Source organism: Bufo bufo, chromosome 8, assembly GCF_905171765.1.
Source record: "Bufo bufo chromosome 8, aBufBuf1.1, whole genome shotgun sequence".
NCBI lineage: Eukaryota > Metazoa > Chordata > Amphibia > Anura > Bufonidae > Bufo > Bufo bufo.
The window spans coordinates 226,762,406-226,783,695 of NC_053396.1; the positions used below are offsets into that span (position 1 = coordinate 226,762,406).

Genomic DNA, 21,290 nt, shown 5'->3' on the forward strand with positions numbered 1-21,290 from the left:
AGTTACATCCTGTATTATACTCCAGAGCTGCACTCACTATTCTGCTGGTGCAGTCACTGTGTACATACATTACTTATCCTGTACTGATCCTGAGTTACATCCTGTATTATACTCCAGAGCTGCACTCACTATTCTGCTGGTGGAGTCACTATGTACATACATTACTTATCCTGTACTGATCCTGAGTTACATCCTGTATTATACTCCAGAGCTGCACTCACTATTCTGCTGGTGGAGTCAATGTGTACATACATTACTTATCCTGTACTGATCCTGAGTTACATCCTGTATTATACTCCAGAGCTGTACTCACTATTCTGCTGGTGCAATCACTGTGTACATACATTACTTATCCTGTACTGATCCTCAGTTACATCCTGTATTATACTCCAGAGCTGCACTCACTATTCTGCTGGTGGAGTCAATGTGTACATACATTACTTATCCTGTACTGATCCTGAGTTACATCCTGTATTATACTCCAGAGCTGCACTCACTATTCTACTGGTGCAGTCACTGTGTACATACATTACTTATCCTGTACTGATCCTCAGTTACATCCTGTATTATACTCCAGAGCTGCACTCACTATTCTGCTGGTGGAGTCAATGTGTACATACATTACTTATCTTGTACTGATCCTGAGTTACATCCTGTATTATACTCCAGAGCTGCACTCACTATTCTGCTGGTGCAGTCACTGTGTACATACATTACTTATCCTGTACTGATCCTGAGTTACATCCCGTATTATACTCCCAGAGCTGCACTCACTGTTCTGCTGGTGCAGTCACTGTGCACATACATTACTTATCCTGTACTGATCCTCAGTTACATCCTGTATTATACTCCAGAGCTGCACTCACTATTCTGCTGGTGGAGACATTATGCACATACATTACTTATCCTGTACTGATCCTGAGTTACATCCTGTATTATACTCCAGAGCTGCACTCACTATTCTGCTGGTGCAGTCACTGTGTACATACATTACTTATCCTGTACTGATCCTGAGTTACATCCTGTATTATACTCCAGAGCTGCACTCACTATTCTGCTGGTGGAGTCACTATGTACATACATTACTTATCCTGTACTGATCCTGAGTTACATCCTGTATTATACTCCAGAGCTGCACTCACTATTCTGCTGGTGGAGTCAATGTGTACATACATTACTTATCCTGTACTGATCCTGAGTTACATCCTGTATTATACTCCAGAGCTGTACTCACTATTCTGCTGGTGCAATCACTGTGTACATACATTACTTATCCTGTACTGATCCTCAGTTACATCCTGTATTATACTCCAGAGCTGCACTCACTATTCTGCTGGTGGAGTCAATGTGTACATACATTACTTATCCTGTACTGATCCTGAGTTACATCCTGTATTATACTCCAGAGCTGCACTCACTATTCTGCTGGTGCAGTCACTGTGTACATACATTACTTATCCTGTACTGATCCTGAGTTACATCCCGTATTATACTCCCAGAGCTGCACTCACTGTTCTGCTGGTGCAGTCACTGTGCACATACATTACTTATCCTGTACTGATCCTGAGTTACATCCTGTATTATTCTCCAGAGCTGCACTACCTATTCTGCTGGTGCAGTCACTGTGTACATACATTACTTATCCTGTACTGATCCTGAGTTACATCCTGTATTATACTCCAGAGCTGCACTCACTATTCTGCTGGTGGAGACATTATGCACATACATTACTTATCCTGTACTGATCCTGAGTTACATCCTGTATTATACTCCAGAGCTGCACTCACTATTCTGCTGGTGCAGTCACTGTGTACATACATTACTTATCCTGTACTGATCCTGAGTTACATCCTGTATTATACTCCAGAGCTGCACTCACTATTCTGCTGGTGCAGTCACTGTGTACATACATTACTTATCCTGTACTGATCCTGAGTTACATCCTGTATTATACTCCAGAGCTGCACTCACTATTCTGCTGGTGGAGTCACTATGTACATACATTACTTATCCTGTACTGATCCTGAGTTACATCCTGTATTATACTCCAGAGCTGCACTCACTATTCTGCTGGTGGAGTCAATGTGTACATACATTACTTATCCTGTACTGATCCTGAGTTACATCCTGTATTATACTCCAGAGCTGTACTCACTATTCTGCTGGTGCAATCACTGTGTACATACATTACTTATCCTGTACTGATCCTCAGTTACATCCTGTATTATACTCCAGAGCTGCACTCACTATTCTGCTGGTGGAGTCAATGTGTACATACATTACTTATCCTGTACTGATCCTGAGTTACATCCTGTATTATACTCCAGAGCTGCACTCACTATTCTACTGGTGCAGTCACTGTGTACATACATTACTTATCCTGTACTGATCCTCAGTTACATCCTGTATTATACTCCAGAGCTGCACTCACTATTCTGCTGGTGGAGTCAATGTGTACATACATTACTTATCTTGTACTGATCCTGAGTTACATCCTGTATTATACTCCAGAGCTGCACTCACTATTCTGCTGGTGCAGTCACTGTGTACATACATTACATTACTTATCCTGTACTGATCCTTAGTTACATCCTGTATTATACTCCAGAGCTGCACTCACTATGCTGCTGGTGCAGTCACTGTGTACATACATTACTTATCCTGTACTGATCCTGAGTTACATCCTGTATTATACTCCAGAGCTGCACTCACTATTCTGCTGGTGGAGTCACTGTGTACATACATTACTTATCCTGTACTGATCCTGAGTTACATCCTGTATTATACTCCAGAGCTGCACTCACTATTCTGCTGGTGCAGTCACTGTGTACATACATTACTTATCCTGTACTGATCCTGAGTTACATCCTGTATTATACTCCAGAGCTGCACTCACTATTCTGCTGGTGCAGTCACTGTGTACATACATTACTTATCCTGTACTGATCCTGGGTTACATCCTGTATTATACTCCAGAGCTGTATTCACTATTCTGCTGGTGCAGTCACTGTGTACATACATTACTTATCCTGTACTGATCCTGATTTACATCCTACATTATACTCCGGAGCTGCACTCACTATTCTGCTGGTGCAGTCACTGTGTACATACATTACTTATCCTGTAATGATCCTGAGTTACATCCTGTATTATACTCCAGAGCTGCACTCACTATTCTGCTGGTGCAGTCACTGTGTACATACATTACTTATCCTGTACTGATCCCGAGTTACATCCTGTATTATACTCCAGAGCTGTATTCACTATTCTGCTGGTGCAGTCACTGTGTACATACATTACTTATCCTGTACTGATCCTCAGTTACATCCTGTATTATACTCCAGAGCTGCACTCACTATTCTGCTGGTGCAGTCACTGTGTACATACATTACTTATCCTGTACTGATCCTGAGTTACATCCTGTATTATACTCCAGAGCTGCACTCACTATTCTGCTGGTGCAGTCACTGTGTGCATACATTACTTATCCTGTACTGATCCTGAGTTACATCCGGTATTATACTCCAGAGCTGCACTCACTATTCTGCTGGTGCAGTCACTGTGTACATACATTACTTATCCTGTACTGATCCTGAGTTACATCCTGTATTATACTCCAGAGCTGCACTCACTATTCTGCTGGTGCAGTCACTGTGTACATACATTACTTATCCTGTACTGATCCTCAGTTACATCCTGTATTATACTCCAGAGCTGCACTCACTGTGTACATACAGAGTGGTAAATATTCTAGGGGTATTCCAATCTTCACTTTTTATACTTACCCTTGTTGAGTGCGACGTTCACTTCCTGGATTCTTCTCCTGGCCGGGCCACGCTTGCGCAGAAGACTGAAGATTTTCTCCCGGCCGGGCAATGCCCTGAACCCGCACGCCGCCGCGCATGCGCCATGATGACTTATTCCTGCCCTGTATAGTACAGAGCCGGCGTGCGCGTTCAGGACATTGCGCGGCCCGGCCGGGAGAAAGTCTTCAGTCTTCTGCGCAAGCGCGGCACGGCAGGATTCGACAGAAGAGGTGGCCGTAACCAGGGGAGAGGAAAGACAACGATCCGGTAAGAGGGGACTTATTTTCTCAAAAAGGGTGGGAATTTTAAATGTATTTACATAAATGATCACTGTCAAATGATTGACAGATTTAACAGTGATCATTGTGATGGGAATACCCCTTTAAGCTGTGATATCTGTTCCTAGGAAAGCTGGGTGACAAGCTGAACCATTAGGGCCCCTGCTCCCTAGTATACCTCCTGTGTGATCAGCGCGGATGGACTTTATCGGGATATTCGGATGACATGGCGCCCATTTATATAAGACCGCAGCACCTCTGTGATGACTGACAATCCATATGGTCACCATTCCGGCTCCGGAGCGGCGCTCACCCAGCTGCACGGTAATGCTGCTGCCGCCTGACTGTATGATTCGGCAGATCTGTCTCCCAGGGTCTGAGTGGCGACCATGGACGGCGGCCCTATTGATGGTCATAGTGTTATTCTGCGCAGCAGCTTGGGGGTTAAATGCACCTTTTCAGTGGTATGTAGGGTAGGACTGAGGTTAACCCTTTGCTGTGCGGTGCGGGCTCCCATCAGAGGCCTGGATTCAGATCGGAGGGGCGGCCGCTGGCGCAGGCGCTGCGCAAGGAGATCTCACAGCAGAAAGCAAATCTCTGGCAGACGTTAATGCAGGGGAAATGTCTAATCTGCGGAGGGTCCTGCGGGGGGTCTGCGCGGGGCGAGGTGCTTACCTTGATGACAGAAGCTCCCACTCTAGACAGAGGGCTGTGCATCTGAGCCGCCGCGGCCATGTTGGCGATAGTATTGAGGTGATTCATTTGATTCATTGCCATGGCAACGGATGCAGGCGGTAAGCTGACTGGAAGGAGGGGGTGGGGCATGACCATGAACGGCAGGTCTAATCCTAAAAATACAAGAACAGAGGAGACGTTAATCCAGGGCGATGCCGCCGCCACTCGCTGCGGTTCTGTTACAATCTCATTCCCGTCACCCCAAATAACAAGGGATAATCAGAGCTGCTGCGGGGGGTACCAGGATGGGAGTTGTAGTTCTACACATTCACTGACTTCAGAATATCAGGATTGGTTACATTTGTTGAAAACACAAACAGAAATTGTTACATTTTGTACAAAGCGTCTCCAGCGCGGTACGGACTCTGCTGCTTCTCTTCTCAATGTGGGGTCCATGCGGACGGGGGGGGGGCACACCACAAACCGGGGGTCCGCCGCAGAGCCGAACCTTGGCTTTACTCAAGAGACATGTCACATTTCTATAGAAAAGCATCTACCAGACACCATGTTTTATACTCCAGTCACATCCAGAGCTACATTCATAATTTTGCCGATATAAAATATCATACTCCAGTCACATCCAGAGCCGCATTCACAATTCTGCTATGACATCATTACCTATAATACAGTCAGATCCAGAGCTGCAATCAAAATTATGCTGTTGTATAACATCACATACTCCAGTTCCATCCAGAGCTACATTCATAATTCTGCTACAACATCAGCTACACTGTAGTCAGATGCAGAACTGTAATCACATTTATGCTGTTGTATAACCTCATATAGTCCAGTCCTATCAAGAGCTGCATTCATAATTCTGCTGATATAAAATGGCTTATACTACACTCACATCCAGAGCTGCATTCACAATTCTGCTACATCATTACCTACACTGCAGTCAGATCTAGAGCTGCAAGCACAGTAATGCTGCTGTATAACATCATACACTCCAGTCACATCCAGAGCTGCACTGCCAATTCTTTGTTTCTATATATCATGCCCTGTACTCCAGTCACATTGCAGCTGTTACACAATTTCTTTCTTTAGACTCTAGTCACCTCCAGAGCCTCGGTGACATTTCAGTAAGCTTCTATTGGGAGTCTGTCAGCACCAGCTCAGTATACTGAATCAGCAGGGACCTTGTAGGACTGCAGCCTGAGAGCTAACAGGGAACCAGAAGACCCTTGGATGAAGATCTGGATGTGACTGGAGTATAAGATATGATGTAACAGCAGAATTATGACTGCAGCTTTGGAAGTGACTGGACAATAACCGCCCACTGGTCACATAACAAAGGGATTCAGCAGTCCTATGTAAATAAAGCTTCATCACTGTGTTATGAAAGGTTCTGCACATGCCTAATAGACTGCTTGCTGTCAGTGAAAGGGAACATTAAGCTGAATACAGAGGCTGAACACCCGCCCTAACACACAGCTGAAGGTCTGTTACAATGTATCAGTAAAGGTGAGAGCTATCAGCCTGGAGTCCAGGACAGTTAGGAGATATTTGCTGCTGCTGCTATGTTTAGCTCAGAGAGGATTGTCTGCCCTGAAACACTGCAGCAAACCTTCAGCTGTGAGAAATTATATTTTAAGATGGGTAGTCAGACTCTTTTACATAGGACTGGCCCTTTAAGCTACAATTCACACATATTCCTGAGCTACTCTGCAAACATTCATCCCTTATACTCCAGTCACACTGAGAGCTGCAGTCTCAATCCTGACGGTTCCTTCATAGTCACTGCTGTGATGACAAACACAACCCCCATAATTTTAGCTGCTCTCCCATAATATAATTTATTCAGACACTGAACCAGCAGGAGGCAAAGAAATCAAGAAACCACCAGGAATTGGGAATGCAGCTCTTGGTGTGACTAGAGTAAAACGACTATTTGGACATGAGTCGCTGTGCTGCTGTGGAGGTCTCCGGTATACGTACGGTTAGACAGCAGGTGATTTTGCTGGAGAGGACTTAATGGATGAGCACCTCCGATGGCGGACTGTCCGGACAGGGTGACGTGTCCCAGTGCATGCTGGGAGCCGCTGGTGGTGATCGGAGACTGGAGCTTCTCCTTATCCCACGAGGATTCGCTTCCACCTGGAGCATGAGGAGAACACGTCAGTAACATGTGACATCAACACCATGATAATACGCCGTGTGAAATGCCGGAGAAACAGCGAATATAAACCATCGGACGCCCGGTACCCGAGGCAACTGCAACCCCCCCCCCCCCCCCCCCCCAAACTGCCCTAATTTATAGAGGGTGAAGCCCGGTCCTACAACCTCCTCATGGACTTTGGGGGGAGATTCATTCATTCGTTTAAATTCCCGGCACAAATGAAGACAGAAATCGACAGGGGCTCCGAGCTTTTATTCTGGTGCACAGACCCCCAGAGAGTGCACCTAATTTATCACAAGGCCTCGTCATAAACCAGTCACATCCTCCGGAACCGAAGGGGAGCAAACACAATCACAAAGCGTTCAATAAATCTCCCTCATAGTCTTTCAATTCTTCACCATTTTTAAGATCTCTGCTTGCTATCAGTGAATGAGAGCACTCCAGTTTACATTTAGAAGCATTAAGCCTGTACATACAGAGCATTTACAAAGTCCTCACACCCCTCACTGTCCTCACATTCTGCTCTCTCGCTCCTTGTGCTATCAGTTCCCCCATCATATACAGTGCATTGAGAAAGTCCTGACACCCTCAGGGTCCTCACATTCTGCTCTCTCGCTCCTTGTGCTATCAGTTCCCCCATCATATACAGTGCATTGAGAAAGTCCTGACACCCTCAGGGTCCTCACATTCTGCTCTCTCGCTCCTTGTGCTATCAGTTCCCCATCGTTCTGCCCTCAGTCCCCAGAATGAGAAAGTGAGAAGAAGGTGAGAAATCTTCACTAATTTACTGAGAGGGGAAAATAACATCTTACATGGGCAAAAGTCTTCACACCCTTTACTCAGGACGTAAGTCTTCAGCCCCTTTAATCGGGACATAAGTCTTCAGCCCCTTTACTCAGGACATAAGTCTTCAGCCCCTTTACTCGGGACATAAGTCTTCAGCCCCTTTACTCAGGACATAAGTATTCAGTCCCTTTACTCAGGACATAAGTCTTCAGCCCCTTTACTCAGGACATAAGTATTCAGTCCCTTTACTCAGGACATAAGTATTCAGTCCCTTTACTCAGGACATAAGTCTTCAGCCCCTTTACTCGGGACATAAGTCTTCAGCCCCTTTACTCGGGACATAAGTCTTCAGCCCCTTTACTCGGGACATAAGTCTTCAGCCCCTTTACCCGGGACATAAGTCTTCAGCCCCTTTACCCGGGACATAAGTCTTCAGCTCCTTTACCCGGGACATAAGTCTTCAGCCCCTTTACCCGGGACATAAGTCTTCAGCCCCTTTACTCGGGACATAAGTCTTCAGCTCCTTTACCCGGGACATAAGTCTTCAGCCCCTTTACTCGGGACATAAGTCTTCAGCTCCTTTACCCGGGACATAAGTCTTCAGCCCCTTTACTCGGGACATAAGTCTTCAGCCCCTTTACTTGGGGGAACTGATAGCAAGTTCAAGAGAAGAGAACAGAACAGAATGTAAGGACAGTAAAGGGGTGTGAGGACTTTCCGAACGTATTGTAGCTCATTCTGGTCTCAGATTAGAAGTGGATACAATGTATCAGTCTGGACAATGCTCTGGACTCCAGATTGATACATTGTAACAATCTGAAACCTGAAAACCAACTATGGAGGATCGGTTGATTTTCTTGGGGGCTTTAGTGTGGCAAGGAAACCAGACATGTCCACAAAGTCTCAGCCTTCATTCCTACAGGAGAAAGTTTATTGCTGAAGGACACGGCTTCATTCTTGGACCACAAATCACAACCAGCGTGGACCCCACGATCCATCACAAATGCATCAGATGAGAATTTCACCCCCAAAACGTATCCCCGCTGGAATGATTGTACATCCACAGTTACCCCCAAAGCTGCAGAAAATAGTATAATTATGGAAGACAGAAGAAATGGGAAGAAGGCGAAGGTGGAGCAGAATGATGTGGGGGCACCAGACGGTAGACGTGGGCACACAGGGCCGATCCTACACGGGGTGCAGTGGGTGCCCCGCACCCCAGCGCTGCGGCCCTGGTGACAAGTGGGGGCGGTCGCGGCCGGCGGCAGGGCAGAGCAGGAGATGAGCGCCTCCATTGCGGAAGCGCTCATCTCCATAGTCATCTGTATTGCCGTCCTCAGGACGGCAATACAGATGCCTGTGCTGCGGCAGAGGAGGGAGAGGTGTGTCCCCTCCTGTTCCTCTGATAGGCTGCCGGCTTAGTGCTGGCAGCCTATCAGAGGCCGGTGATGGCGCGATGACGTCATCGCGTCGCCTGAGCCGTATAGCGAGGGACACAGACGGAAGAGGCGGCCTGCATCGCATCGCATTGCTGGAGGTAAGTATAAGTGTATTATTTTTTTTTATTTTTTTATATAGGTACAATACTGGGCTGGCACATGATAAGGGGGGCTACTGGGCTGGCACATAAGGGGGGCTACTGGGCTGGCACATAAGGGGGGACTACTGGGCTGGGCTGGCACATGATAAGGGGGGCTACTGGGCTGGCACATGATAAGGGGGGACTACTGGGCTGGCACATGATAAGGGGGGACTACTGGGCTGGCACATGATAAGGGGGGACTACTGGGCTGGCACATGATAAGGGGGGCTACTGGCACATGATATGGGGGGCTACTGGCACATGATATGGGGGGCACTCTGGCTACTGGCACATGATATGGGGGCACTCTGGCTACTGGCACATGATAATGGGGGGGATCTGGCTACTGGCACATGATATGGGGGGGGGGGGGGCTCTGGCTACTGGCACATGATAAGGGGGGGGCTCTGGCTACTGGCACATGATATGGGGGGCTACTGGCACATGATAAGGGGGGCTACTGGCACATGATAAGGGGGCTACTGGCACATGATAAGGGGGTCTACTGGCACATGATAAGGGGGGCTACTGGCACATAAGGGGGGCTACTGGCACATGATATGGGGGGCTCTGGCTACTGGCACATGATATGGGGGGGCTCTGGCTACTGGCACATGATGGTGGGGGGGCTCTTATTTCTGGCACATGATTGGGGGCACTCTGGCTACTGGCACATGATATGGGGGGCTCTGGCTACTGACACATGATATGGGGGGGGGGCTCTGGCTACTGACATGATATGGGGGGGCTCTGGCTACTGGCACATGATGGTGGGGGGGCTCTTATTACTGGCACATGATTGGGGGCATCTATGGGGGCACATCTTACTGCAGATTATTGGGGGGCACTATAGGGGCATCTACTGAGGCTAAAAAAGAAGATATTTTATATGGGGGCTCTGTATAGGGGCATTTTATACTGGGACACATGGTGGGTACTATGGGGAAGGGGGGGGCACTATGGGGGTCATCTACGGGGGCACTGAGAAGGGGTATTTTATATTGGCACATTATGGGAACATTAGCTCAACTGGGGGCATTACAAATGTTTTGCACATTATAAGGAGAATTATTACTACTGGGGGGGCATTATGGTGGGCTTTATTACTCCCCCACGGTATGACCCCCTAGTAGCAGCACCAGCCTCTCCCTGCTCTGCTATCCCTCTGCCCTTTCTCCAAATCCTTATTATGAAATCTTTCTCATTAGGATAAAGCACAACATCAGCTCCGCCGAGCCCCCGGCCAAAGTGTTGAAGTGGCGTCCGAGATCCCCAAGGGCCAAGCCAAGTAATTGTAAGTTTTTATGGGGGTTCTACAAAAGAGCTATCGTGGGGCAAAGTTCATATTCGTGTTTACACACGTGTTTTAAAATGAATGCTTTCTCCTATTATAAACAAGTAAATAATGACGCAATGCTGTGGGGCTGGTGTGCAACTTTTTCCAGGGCTGGTTTTTATCCCCAGTCCGGCCCTGGCCGAGCGAGCCGCCGGGACTTTTTTTTTTTTGACTTTTTTTTTTTTTTTAAGCCGAGCAGCCGATTCGTGGGGCTGAAGTTGTTGCCATAGAAACATGGTAAAGGGGAGGAGTTAGTAAGATAACCACGCCCATGTGGGGGCGCCAGAAATATTTCTGCACCCAGGCGCCTGTGACCCTAGGATCGGCCCTGTGGGCACATACTACCACCTTGGGCTATTGCGTGCCCAACGACAATAATTTATTCCGGCCCCTATTGGTCCAGTCACTACGTATAGGGCCAAATAGTAAACAAGGAGGACGGCTGCAGCCAGGAACAGACACCGGTAACCCTCATGATCACATGACTGGATGACAGCGCTGAACGCTCCCAGCACTCCCTGCTGGTTCAGTGTCTGCATACAGCTTGCTCTGCAGGAATTGTATACGAGGAAGCATAATAAGAGTGAGAGCCCCCCTGTATTCTACAGCAGGGTTTCCCAACCAGTGTGCCTCCAGCTGTTGCAAAACTACAACTCCCAGCATGCCCGGACAGCCTTTGTACGTTTCCAGTAACTTCTCTGTGGAGGCGGCGCCATCTTGTCAGGTTTCTCTCCCGTTACATCCGGGACCGGACTCTCCGACAAATCTGCGGCTCTTTATAAACTTCAAAAGAGACAAATGAGAAGCGCAAGCTGAACGCCATCATTTATTGCGCCGACCGTACGATCGCGACGTTCAGCTGTCACCCAGTCGTGAGTCTATCATGCCGTTCACGTCCGCGCCCCCAGTCCCAACGAGCGACCGCGCTGCTTTTATTTTTTATTTAATATCAGGAACAGAAGACGAATAAAATCCCATTCATCATCCGCTCGGAAACTCAAACACAAAGTAAATTTTACTCCACTGGAGAGTTACAGTAAAAGAGTCCGAGGAGCGGCGAGCGCCACTGGTCCTATCAATCACACCGCTCGTCCCAAGTCACTGCGCTGGTCAAGAGTGGGGGAGACCCCACAGGGCAGACATATCCTATGTGCAGCTGCACAGGGGCCCTGGAATGAAGGGGCCACAGCCTCCCTACTGCCTATAAGGGACTGAGCTGAAGTGAACATCAACGCCCGGAGTCGATGGCCGCACAGCGCTCAGAACACGTCCTCCGGAGTCTACGGAGAACGCTGCGGGGGGGAAACGCTAAGGCGCAGATTTATTTTGCAGGTTTTCCAGTATTTGTGGGTTTAGTCCATAAATCAAGGCGAATAAATGAGATGAAGGCGAGGCGCGCGCCGCGCTCCCGTTATTACCTGCGTTACTGGAGAAACACTATTTACTGTCCATATGCTCCCTGACAGCGGAGATGTATGATCCGGACAGGTGCCGGCCATATTTAGGAGAGCTTAATAGCCTGGAAGATGCGCACAGAAGGTGCCGGGGGCGCCGCTCATCTCAGTATATGGTCCACAATTAAAATTCACTGTTCTCTGCAGGATAATGAAGGAGCGGGCGAGCGGGAAACTAAAGCCCCCGAAAACTGCCTCTATAAAATACGTTTCTTCAATTTTTTTTCAAGGAAGGTGACAATAAGACCACGTCTATGAACGAGTGCGACCATATAGTCAAGTGCTTGGACTGCGGACGTAAAATACAATTAGGCCTCATGCACACCGCCATAGGGGCCACAAATTGTGGACTTGCAAATTACAGATACCGCCCGTGTGCGCTCCGCATTTTGCGGATTGGTGCTTCCAGCCCTCCGTAAGAACTGCTTATTCACATCCACAGAACGGACAAGTAAAGGACATGTACTATTTTTTTGCGAGGCCGCGGTGTGCTGTCTGCATCTTTTGTGGACCCATTAAAATAAATGGGTCCACATCTCATCCGCAAAAAATGCGGACCAAAATACAGCCGTGTGGACGAGCCCTGAAAGGAAGGAGTGACGTGAAGACTCGGAGCCGTCCTTAGGGAGTATTCACACATAGCAGATTGGTTGCAGGACTTTCTATGTCCGTCCCATTTATCGGAATGGGGTCTGCAAACATCCATCCCCCTGCAACAGGATGAGAGCAGCAAAGCTTCACGGCAGCGCACTGGCTCTAGTGTCCCCGTGTCACTCGGGGTTCTGGACCAGTAGACGGTTATTTACTGCAGAGTTTCAGTGGAGACGAGAAAAAAAAACGGAAAAAACCTGCTCCTCCAAGTCCCCGTCAGAAGCGCCTTGGCCTGGACGCCATGCTTTTCATGTGGCGGATTGTGAGCAGGAGGAAGCCATGATTTACAGCAGGTTAAAGTGTCAAATTGGAAAAGCCTCACTGATGGTTTTACTGGGCCCGTTCCAAAAACGTATCAAGCGCTGGAGAGATGTAATTACTGCTAAGCCGCGCCAAAGCATTGAAATGTGCCCATTAATTCCGCAATTCCCAGTCTGTCCATCAGTCAGTCATACTTAAAAAATATGTCTGTCACCGCTTAGGTGAAGTAATCTTCTAATAATTATGTAATGAGAAGCTGGAGATCTCTGCGCCCGTCCAAACTTTCCAAAAAAAGTAAAGCAGAAAGGAAACCGGCAAAATGACAAGACGTCAAATAAGGAGAAGATCAGCGGCTGCAGGAGGCGCCGATGGCGCCCAGAACGGGGCTCACATTTCAGGGGGAAACTGCAGGAAATACTGTATTCTGTGCCGAGCTACGTCACGTCATGTACTCCAGTAGCATCCAGAGCTGCACTCACATCCTCCTATTCTGCAGTTACTTCCAGAGCTGCACTCACATCCTCTTTTTCTCCAGTAGTATCCAGAGCTGCACTCACATCCTCTTATTCTGCAGTTACTTCCAGAGCTGCACTCACATCCTCTCATTCTCCAGTTACTTCCAGAGCTGCACTCACATCCTCTCATTCTCCATTTACTTCCAGAGCTGCACTCACATCATCCTATTCTCCAGTAGCTTCCAGAGCTGCGCTCTCATCCTCTTATTCTCCAGTTACTTCCAGAGCTGCACTCACATCCTCTTATTCTCCAGTTACTTCCAGAGCTGCACTCACATCCTCTTTTTCTCCAGTAGTATCCAGAGCTGCAATCACATCCTGTTATTCTCCAGTTACTTCCAGAGCTGCATTCACATCCTCTTATTCACCAGTAGTATCCAGAGCTGCACTCACAGCCTCTTATTCTGTAATTATTTCCAGAGCTGCACTCACATCCTCTCATTCTCCAGTTACTTCCAGAGCTGCACTCACATCCTCTTATTCTCCAGTAGTATCCAGAGCTGCACTCACAATTTTAACCTTATATTCTGCCTTATACTAGTCACCATCTGAGCTCTACTCCACTCACATCCAAAGCTGCATTTACATTTCTGTGGTTACCCCATGTCTTAGGCCTCTTGCACACGACAGTATGGCTTTTTCAGTATTTTGCGGTCCGCTGGCCCCTGATAGAACAGTCCTATCCTTGTCCGTTATGCAGACAATAGTAGGACATGTTCTATCTTTGAACGGAACTGAAAAACGGATCCATTGAAATGAATGGTTCCGTATACGGAACGACAAAAAAAGGAATGGAAACGGGGAAAAAAATACATTTTAAATCACCATCCAGAGGACCTAGAATAGGATTCGTAAGAGGATATTGAGGAAGGTGTCCTTTTAATTGATCCTCCTTTGATCAGCACAGAGGGATGGAAAAGTGGATGTGCGGAAGATGATGTAAAAACGGCCTGGCTGCAGTCAAACCCAGAGCTGCATTCACAATTCTGCTGCTACATCATAATTTACACTGCAGTCATATTCAGAGCTGTATTCACAATTCTGCTGTTACATGGTGTCTTGTACTCCGGATCGGCACATTTCTGCTGGCTGCCGCTTAGAATCAGTCAGCACAGAGCTGACAGACCCTAACCACCTAAAATCCCACAATGCACTGCACTCAGCAGCCTGGAGGCCGCGCTGTTGAGCTCACAGAGAATTTTCTAGACTGGAAACAATAGTAACAAAGCATCAGCTGTGTCAAGTTTTCATTTGGAAATGTTGTCAGCCTCTGGGTGAAATCAAGAACATCCTCAGCAAGCAGAGATCTGAAAACCAGAGAGGAACTGAAACACAGTCTATTACAAAGATGCAGAACTCTTCCTTAGGGCTCATTCAGAAGACCGCGCCGTATTTTGCGGATCCGCAAAACATGGATGCCAGCCAATTTTAGAACGGAATGGGTGGCCAATTATAGAAATGCCTATTCTTGTCCACAAAAAGGACAAGAATAGGACATATTCTATTTTTTTTTGCGGGGCCACGGAATGGAACCACGGATGCGGACAGGACACGGTGTGCTGTCCGCATCTATTACACCCGTTCCGCAAAATTGTGGAAGAGATGCGGCCACATTCATACATTTGTGTGAATGAGCCCTTATACAACGATTATGCTTCGTTTACATAAGCTGCTCCAGTCATTTCCGGAAGCAGTGATCTTAGACTACTTTCACACCTGCGTTAGGTGCGGATCCGTCCGGTATCTGCACAGACGGATCCGCACCGATACTGCAAACAATTGTATCCGTTCAGAACGGATCCGTTTGCATTATGAAGAACAAAGTCAAAACGGATCCGTCCTGACTTACATTGAAAGTCAATGGGGGACGGATCCGCTTTCAATTGCACCTTATTGCGTCAGGGAAAACGGATCCGTCCCCATTGACTTACATTGTGTGTCAGGACGGATCCGTTTGGCTCTGCATCGCCAGGCGGACACCAGAACGCTGCAGGCGGCCTCCAGAGCGGAATGGAGGCGGAACGGAGCCAAACTGACACATTCTGAGCGGATCCTTATCCATTCAGAATGCATTGGGGCCGAACTGATCCGTTTTGAACCGTTTGTGAGATCCCCGAAACGGATCTCACAAACGGAATTCAAAACGCCAGTGTGACAGTAGCCCTTAAACGCGTCGTCTTCTGTTCTTCTGCTCCGGGAAGATTCCTTATCAATATTTACAACATTAAATAAACAAACTGTAACAGGAATAACGATACATTGTTTCTATCTCACTCTTCTTGGACGGGAGACAGCTTCTCGCGCTGTAAACCGTCTGGCGCCGCAGACGCAGTAATTGCCGCGTCCGCGTTTTCTGAGCAGGAGATGCCTTGATTATGTTTTGAAAAAATATTGACAGCTTGAATCCCAATCGCCGTGCCGCTAACAAATTCCAAATGTTTTGTCCCATTTCTTGTGAGCAACACCATCTGCCAGAGGTGGAGGAAGGCGGCATCGCAGGGCGACTCCCTCCAAGAATTCATCTGCCACCGACTAATGCCGCCTGAATAAAGGGGATTAAGATTCCGAGGCTTCAGAGACTATTGATAATTTGCTATAATTGGGAAGAAATGAAGATAAATGAGGTTGAGGATGGAGAGGCAATTAAATGTGCCGCGAGTACAGCTGTGTTCCCGGCCTACATCCCCTGGCCTTTACTTCAGCGCGCTACGTGCAAATTAAGCATAATGACAAATAAGCCGTGTCCCCCGAAACACAAGAAGAGGCGGAGCTAAGCGAGGAGCCGCGACAGTCACCGAGATACAGAGATATAGCGTACGGCTTCTAGAGACTTATATAAAGGTGTAGCAGAGCTCAGTATACATGGGGAGAACAGATAATGTAGTAGGTGGTACCTGCAGTCCTATGTAACACTACAGATAACACAGTGATTACTCTGAGTACAGATAGTGTAGTAGAAGTCACCTGCAGTCCTATGTAACACTACATATAACACAGTGATTACTCTGAGCACAGATAATGTAGTAGAGGTCACCTGCAGTCCTATGTAACACCACAGATAACACAGTGATAACTCTGAGCACAGATAATGTAGTAGATGTCCCCTGCAGTCCTATGTAACACCACAGATAACACAGTGATAACTCTCTGAGCACAGATAATGTAGTAGATGTCCCCTGCAGTCCTATGTAACACCACAGATAACACAGTGATAACTCTCTGAGTACAGATAATGTAGTAGATGTCACCTGCAGTCCTATGTAACACCATAGATAACACAGTGATAACTCTCTGAGTACAGATAATGTAGTAGATGTCACCTGCAGTCCTGTGTAACACCACAGATAACACAGTGATAACTCTCTGAGTACAGATAATGTAGGAGATGTCACCTGCAGTCCTATGTAACACCACAGATAACACAGTGATAACTCTCTGAGTACAGATAATGTAGTAGATGTCACCTGCAGTCCTATGTAACACCACAGATAACACAGTGATAACTCTCTGAGTACAGATAATGTAGTAGATGTCACCTGCAGTCCTATGTAACACCACAGATAACACAGTGATAACTCTCTGAGTACAGATAATGTAGTAGATGTCACCTGCAGTCCTATGCAACACCACAGATAACAGTGATAACTCTCTGAGTACAGATAATGTAGTAGATGTCACCTGCAGTCCTATGTAACACCACAGATAACACAGTGATAACTCTCTGAGTACAGATAATGTAGTAGATGTCACCTGCAGTCCTATGTAACACTACAGATAACACAGTGATTACTCTGAGTACAGATAATGTAGTAGATGTCACCTGCAGTCCTATGTAACACTACAGATAACACAGTGATAACTCTCTCAGTAGAGATAGTGTAGTAGATGTCACCTGCAGTCCTATGTAACACCACAGATAACACAGTGATAACTGAGTACAGATAATGTAGTAGATGTCACCTGCAGTCCTATGTAACACTACAGATAACACAGTGATAACTCTGAGCACAGATAATGTAGTAGATGTCAAATGCAGTCCTATGTAACACCACATATAACACAGTGATAATTCGCTGAGTACAGATAATGTAGTAGATGTCACCTGCAGTCCTATGTAACGCCACACATAACACAGTGATAACTCACTTAGTACAGATAATGTAGTAGATGTCACCTGCAGTCCTATGTAACGCCACAGATAATACAGCCATGTAGTATAATATGGCCTAACCTTACCATGATAATACCTCCCACAAGATCCGCACACTCCTCTCCTGAAATACTCTGTGCTTCTGGGGGTATCTTGCTCCTTCTCAGTCTGGGAATTAGTGGACAGGAAGATTCTCCTGTAGGTTAGGTTTTTCAGTTTTTCTGACAACCTTCCACCCATCTGTAGTAAATGGGCTTGGTTTCCCAGGATGCACTGCTGCTCCCAGAGTGCCACATGGGTAGGATGCCACGGCTTTACCACCACATGTTCATAAACCACATGGGGGGAGGGACTTCATATTCTAATTTTAAAAATGAAAACACTGAAAATGTAAAAAAAATATAAAAAATAAAAATGAAAACAGACAAGATAAAAGTGAATATACATTTTTTTGCGTCTTGGCGATCGCTTGTTCTCCTCCTTCCTGCTTTGTTCTCGCCGCGGCGCCATGTCAATATGATGAAAAATGATGCAGATTTGGGAGGATTGAGGCCGCGCTGCAGCATCACTCATATTATTATTCCAGTATCATCTGTTACCAAGTATCAGCAATTCCCACATCTAATTACAGGCAGGATTTCAGAGTCATTAAACAGAATACATTTCCATTAGCGACTCTGGAAGAAGACGGCGAAAATCAACAAGAGTAAGGCACGCGCCGAAAACGGACAGACCGCTAGAAAGTAACAGCGCGATGATGACCGCTCTACAGTCATCACGTTACCAACACCCAAGATAAAGCGCAACAAACGGAACAAAATGTAACAAAATGTCAGTTACCGAAAGTTCTCCACTATGGACAGTTTAAAGGGGTTTTCCAGGATTTTCATATTGATGGACTAGGTCACCAATATCAGATCGGTGGGGGTCCGACTCCCGGGACCCCCAAAGAGCAGCTGTTTGAGGGCACAGGGGGCGCTCTTTGGAGCACCGCAACATCCTCGCAGCTCTCCGAGCGCAGCAGCATCCATTGTATAACGGATAGGACTGAGCTGCGTCTAGGTCAGGGGGTAAGCAACCTCCAGCACTCCAGCCGTTGTGAAACTACAACTCCCAGCATGCATACTTGCTCTGCCCTTCTAAGAACTCTCATAGAAATGAATGGAGCATGCTGGGAATTGTAGTTTCACAACAGCTGGAGTGCCGAAGGTTACTGCTCCATGGTCTTGGTCAGGCATGCTCAACCTGCGGCCCTCCAGCTGTTGTAAAACTACAACTCCCACAATGTCCTGCTGTAGGCTGTTCGGGCATGCTGGGAGTTATAGTTTTGCAACAGCTGGAGGGCCGTAGGTTGAGCATGTCTATGCCATGTGACTGATGAACGTGACAGTCCTAAGCACTCACTGGAGCACAGCGGACTCTTCAAGCAGCTGATCGGCGGGGGGTGCAGGGGGTCGGACCCCCAGGAACAGATATTAATGAGCCGTCCTGAGGATAGGTCATCAATATCAAAAACTCTAAAAGAAAAACTTTAAGACCACCCCCTGAGATACATTGTGGTCACTTATAAGCGCTCCGCAAACAGCGGGTCCGCAATACATAGGCACCGGCCGTTTGCGTACAATCCGGAAGGTGCGGAATGGAGCGGAGGCACGGAACCCCATGGAAGCGCTACAGCGCACCTTCGCGCCCCAACAAACTAGCGCATGCATTACTTTTTACGGTGCAGACCGTCGGATGCGGATCGTGAACCCCATTCAAGTGAATGGGTCCTGCATCCGCACATGGTGGCCCTGCGGGGGGTGGGTGCACGGGCATTGCGTACTGCAAGTTGCGGTCCACAGCACGGTCCGGGCCGCCACACGAGTTGTAATCACTTACCACTACTTCCATGCACTGCCGTGTTCTCCTACATGGGTAGAGCCTGTCATCCCCATCCTATTATACACTGCTCAAAAAAATAAAGGGAACACTTAAACAACACAATGTAACTCCAAGTCAATCCCACTTCTGTGACATCAAACTGTCCACTTAGGAAGCAACACTGAGTGACAATCAATTTCACATGCTGTTGTGCAAATGGGATAGACAACAGGTGGAAATTATAGGCAATTAGCAAGACACCCCCAATAAAGAAGTGGTTCTGCAGGTGGTGACCACAGACCACTTCTCAGTTCCTATGCTTCCTGGCTGATGTTTTGGTCACTTTTGAATGCTGGCGGTGCTTTCACTCTAGTGGTAGCATGAGACGGAGTCTACAACCCACACAAGTGGCTCAGGTAGTGCAGCTTATCCAGGATGGCACATCAATGCGAGCTGTGGCAAGAAGGTTTGCTGTGTCTGTCAGCGTAGTGTCCAGAGCATGGAGGCGCTACCAGGAGACAGGCCAGTACATCAGGAGACGTGGAGGAGGCCGTAGGAGGGCAACAACCCAGCAGCAGGACCGCTACCTCCGCCTTTGTGCAAGGAGGAACAGGAGGAGCACTGCCAGAGCCCTGCAAAATGACCTCCAGCAGGCCACAAATGTGCATGTGTCTGCTCAAACGGTCAGAAACAGACTCCATGAGGGTGATATGAGGGCCCGACGTCCACAGGTGGGGGTTGTGCTTACAGCCCAACACCGTGCAGGACGTTTGGCATTTGCCAGAGAACACCAAGATTGGCAAATTCGCCACTGGCGCCCTGTGCTCTTCACAGATGAAAGCAGGTTCACACTGAGCACATGTGACAGACGTGACACAGTCTGGAGACGCCGTGGAGAACGTTCTGCTGCCTGCAACATCCTCCGGCATGACCGGTTTGGCATTGGGTCAGTAATGGTGTGGGGTGGCATTTCTTTGGATGGCCGCACAGCCCTCCATGTGCTCGCCAGAGGTAGCCTGACTGCCATTAGGTACCGAGATGAGATCCTCAGACCCCTTGTGAGACCATATGCTGGTGCGGTTGGGTTCCTCCTAATGCAAGACAATGCTAGACCTCATGTGGCTGGAGTGTGTCAGCAGTTCCTGCAAGACGAAGGCATTGATGCTATGGACTGGCCCGCCCGTTCCCCAGACCTGAATCCAATTGAGCACATCTGGGACATCATGTCTCGCTCTATCCACCAACGTCACGTTGCACCACAGACTGTCCAGGAGTTGGCAGATGCTTTAGTCCAGGTCTGGGAGGAGATCCCTCAGGAGACCGTCCGCCACCTCATCAGGAGCATGCACAGGCGTTGTAGGGAGGTCATACAGGCACGTGGAGGCCACACACACTACTGAGCCTCATTTTGACTTGTTTTAAGGACATTACATCTAAGTTGGATCAGCCTGTAGTGTGTTTTTCCACTTTAATTTTGAGTGTGACTCCAAATCCAGACCTCCATGGGTTGAAAAATTTAATTTTTAATTTTTGTGTGATTTTGTTGTCAGCACATTCAACTATGTAAAGAACAAAGTATTTCAGAAGAATATTTAATTAATTCAGATCTAGGATGTGTTATTTTTGTGTTCCCTTTATTTTTTTGAGCAGTGTATATTATTATGCTGCTGTTTATTACAATGTTGCCTCTTTGCTCTCCTGTTACTTTATATGTCCGGTCCGCGACCAGTAATGCTGCCATATACCAGATCCCT

The 21,290-nt window shown here is 47.4% G+C and overlaps 1 protein-coding gene across 4 annotated transcripts in view; it reads right to left on the reverse strand.

Annotated features, from left to right (window-relative positions):
* The window catches only part of DACH2 (dachshund family transcription factor 2), a 330,161-nt gene that overhangs the window by 101,909 nt on the left and 206,962 nt on the right, over positions 1-21,290 (reverse strand). For 2 of the 4 annotated variants that reach the window (XM_040442440.1, XM_040442439.1), the window contains exons 4-5: positions 6,758-6,916; positions 4,760-4,932 (exon numbers count right to left, since the gene is read on the reverse strand). In XM_040442440.1, coding sequence (XP_040298374.1) covers positions 4,760-4,932; positions 6,758-6,916 — 332 coding nt within the window. The remainder of the gene's footprint in view (positions 1-4,759; positions 4,933-6,757; positions 6,917-21,290) is intronic. The other 2 variants (XM_040442443.1, XM_040442441.1) reach the window with 1 other exon arrangement.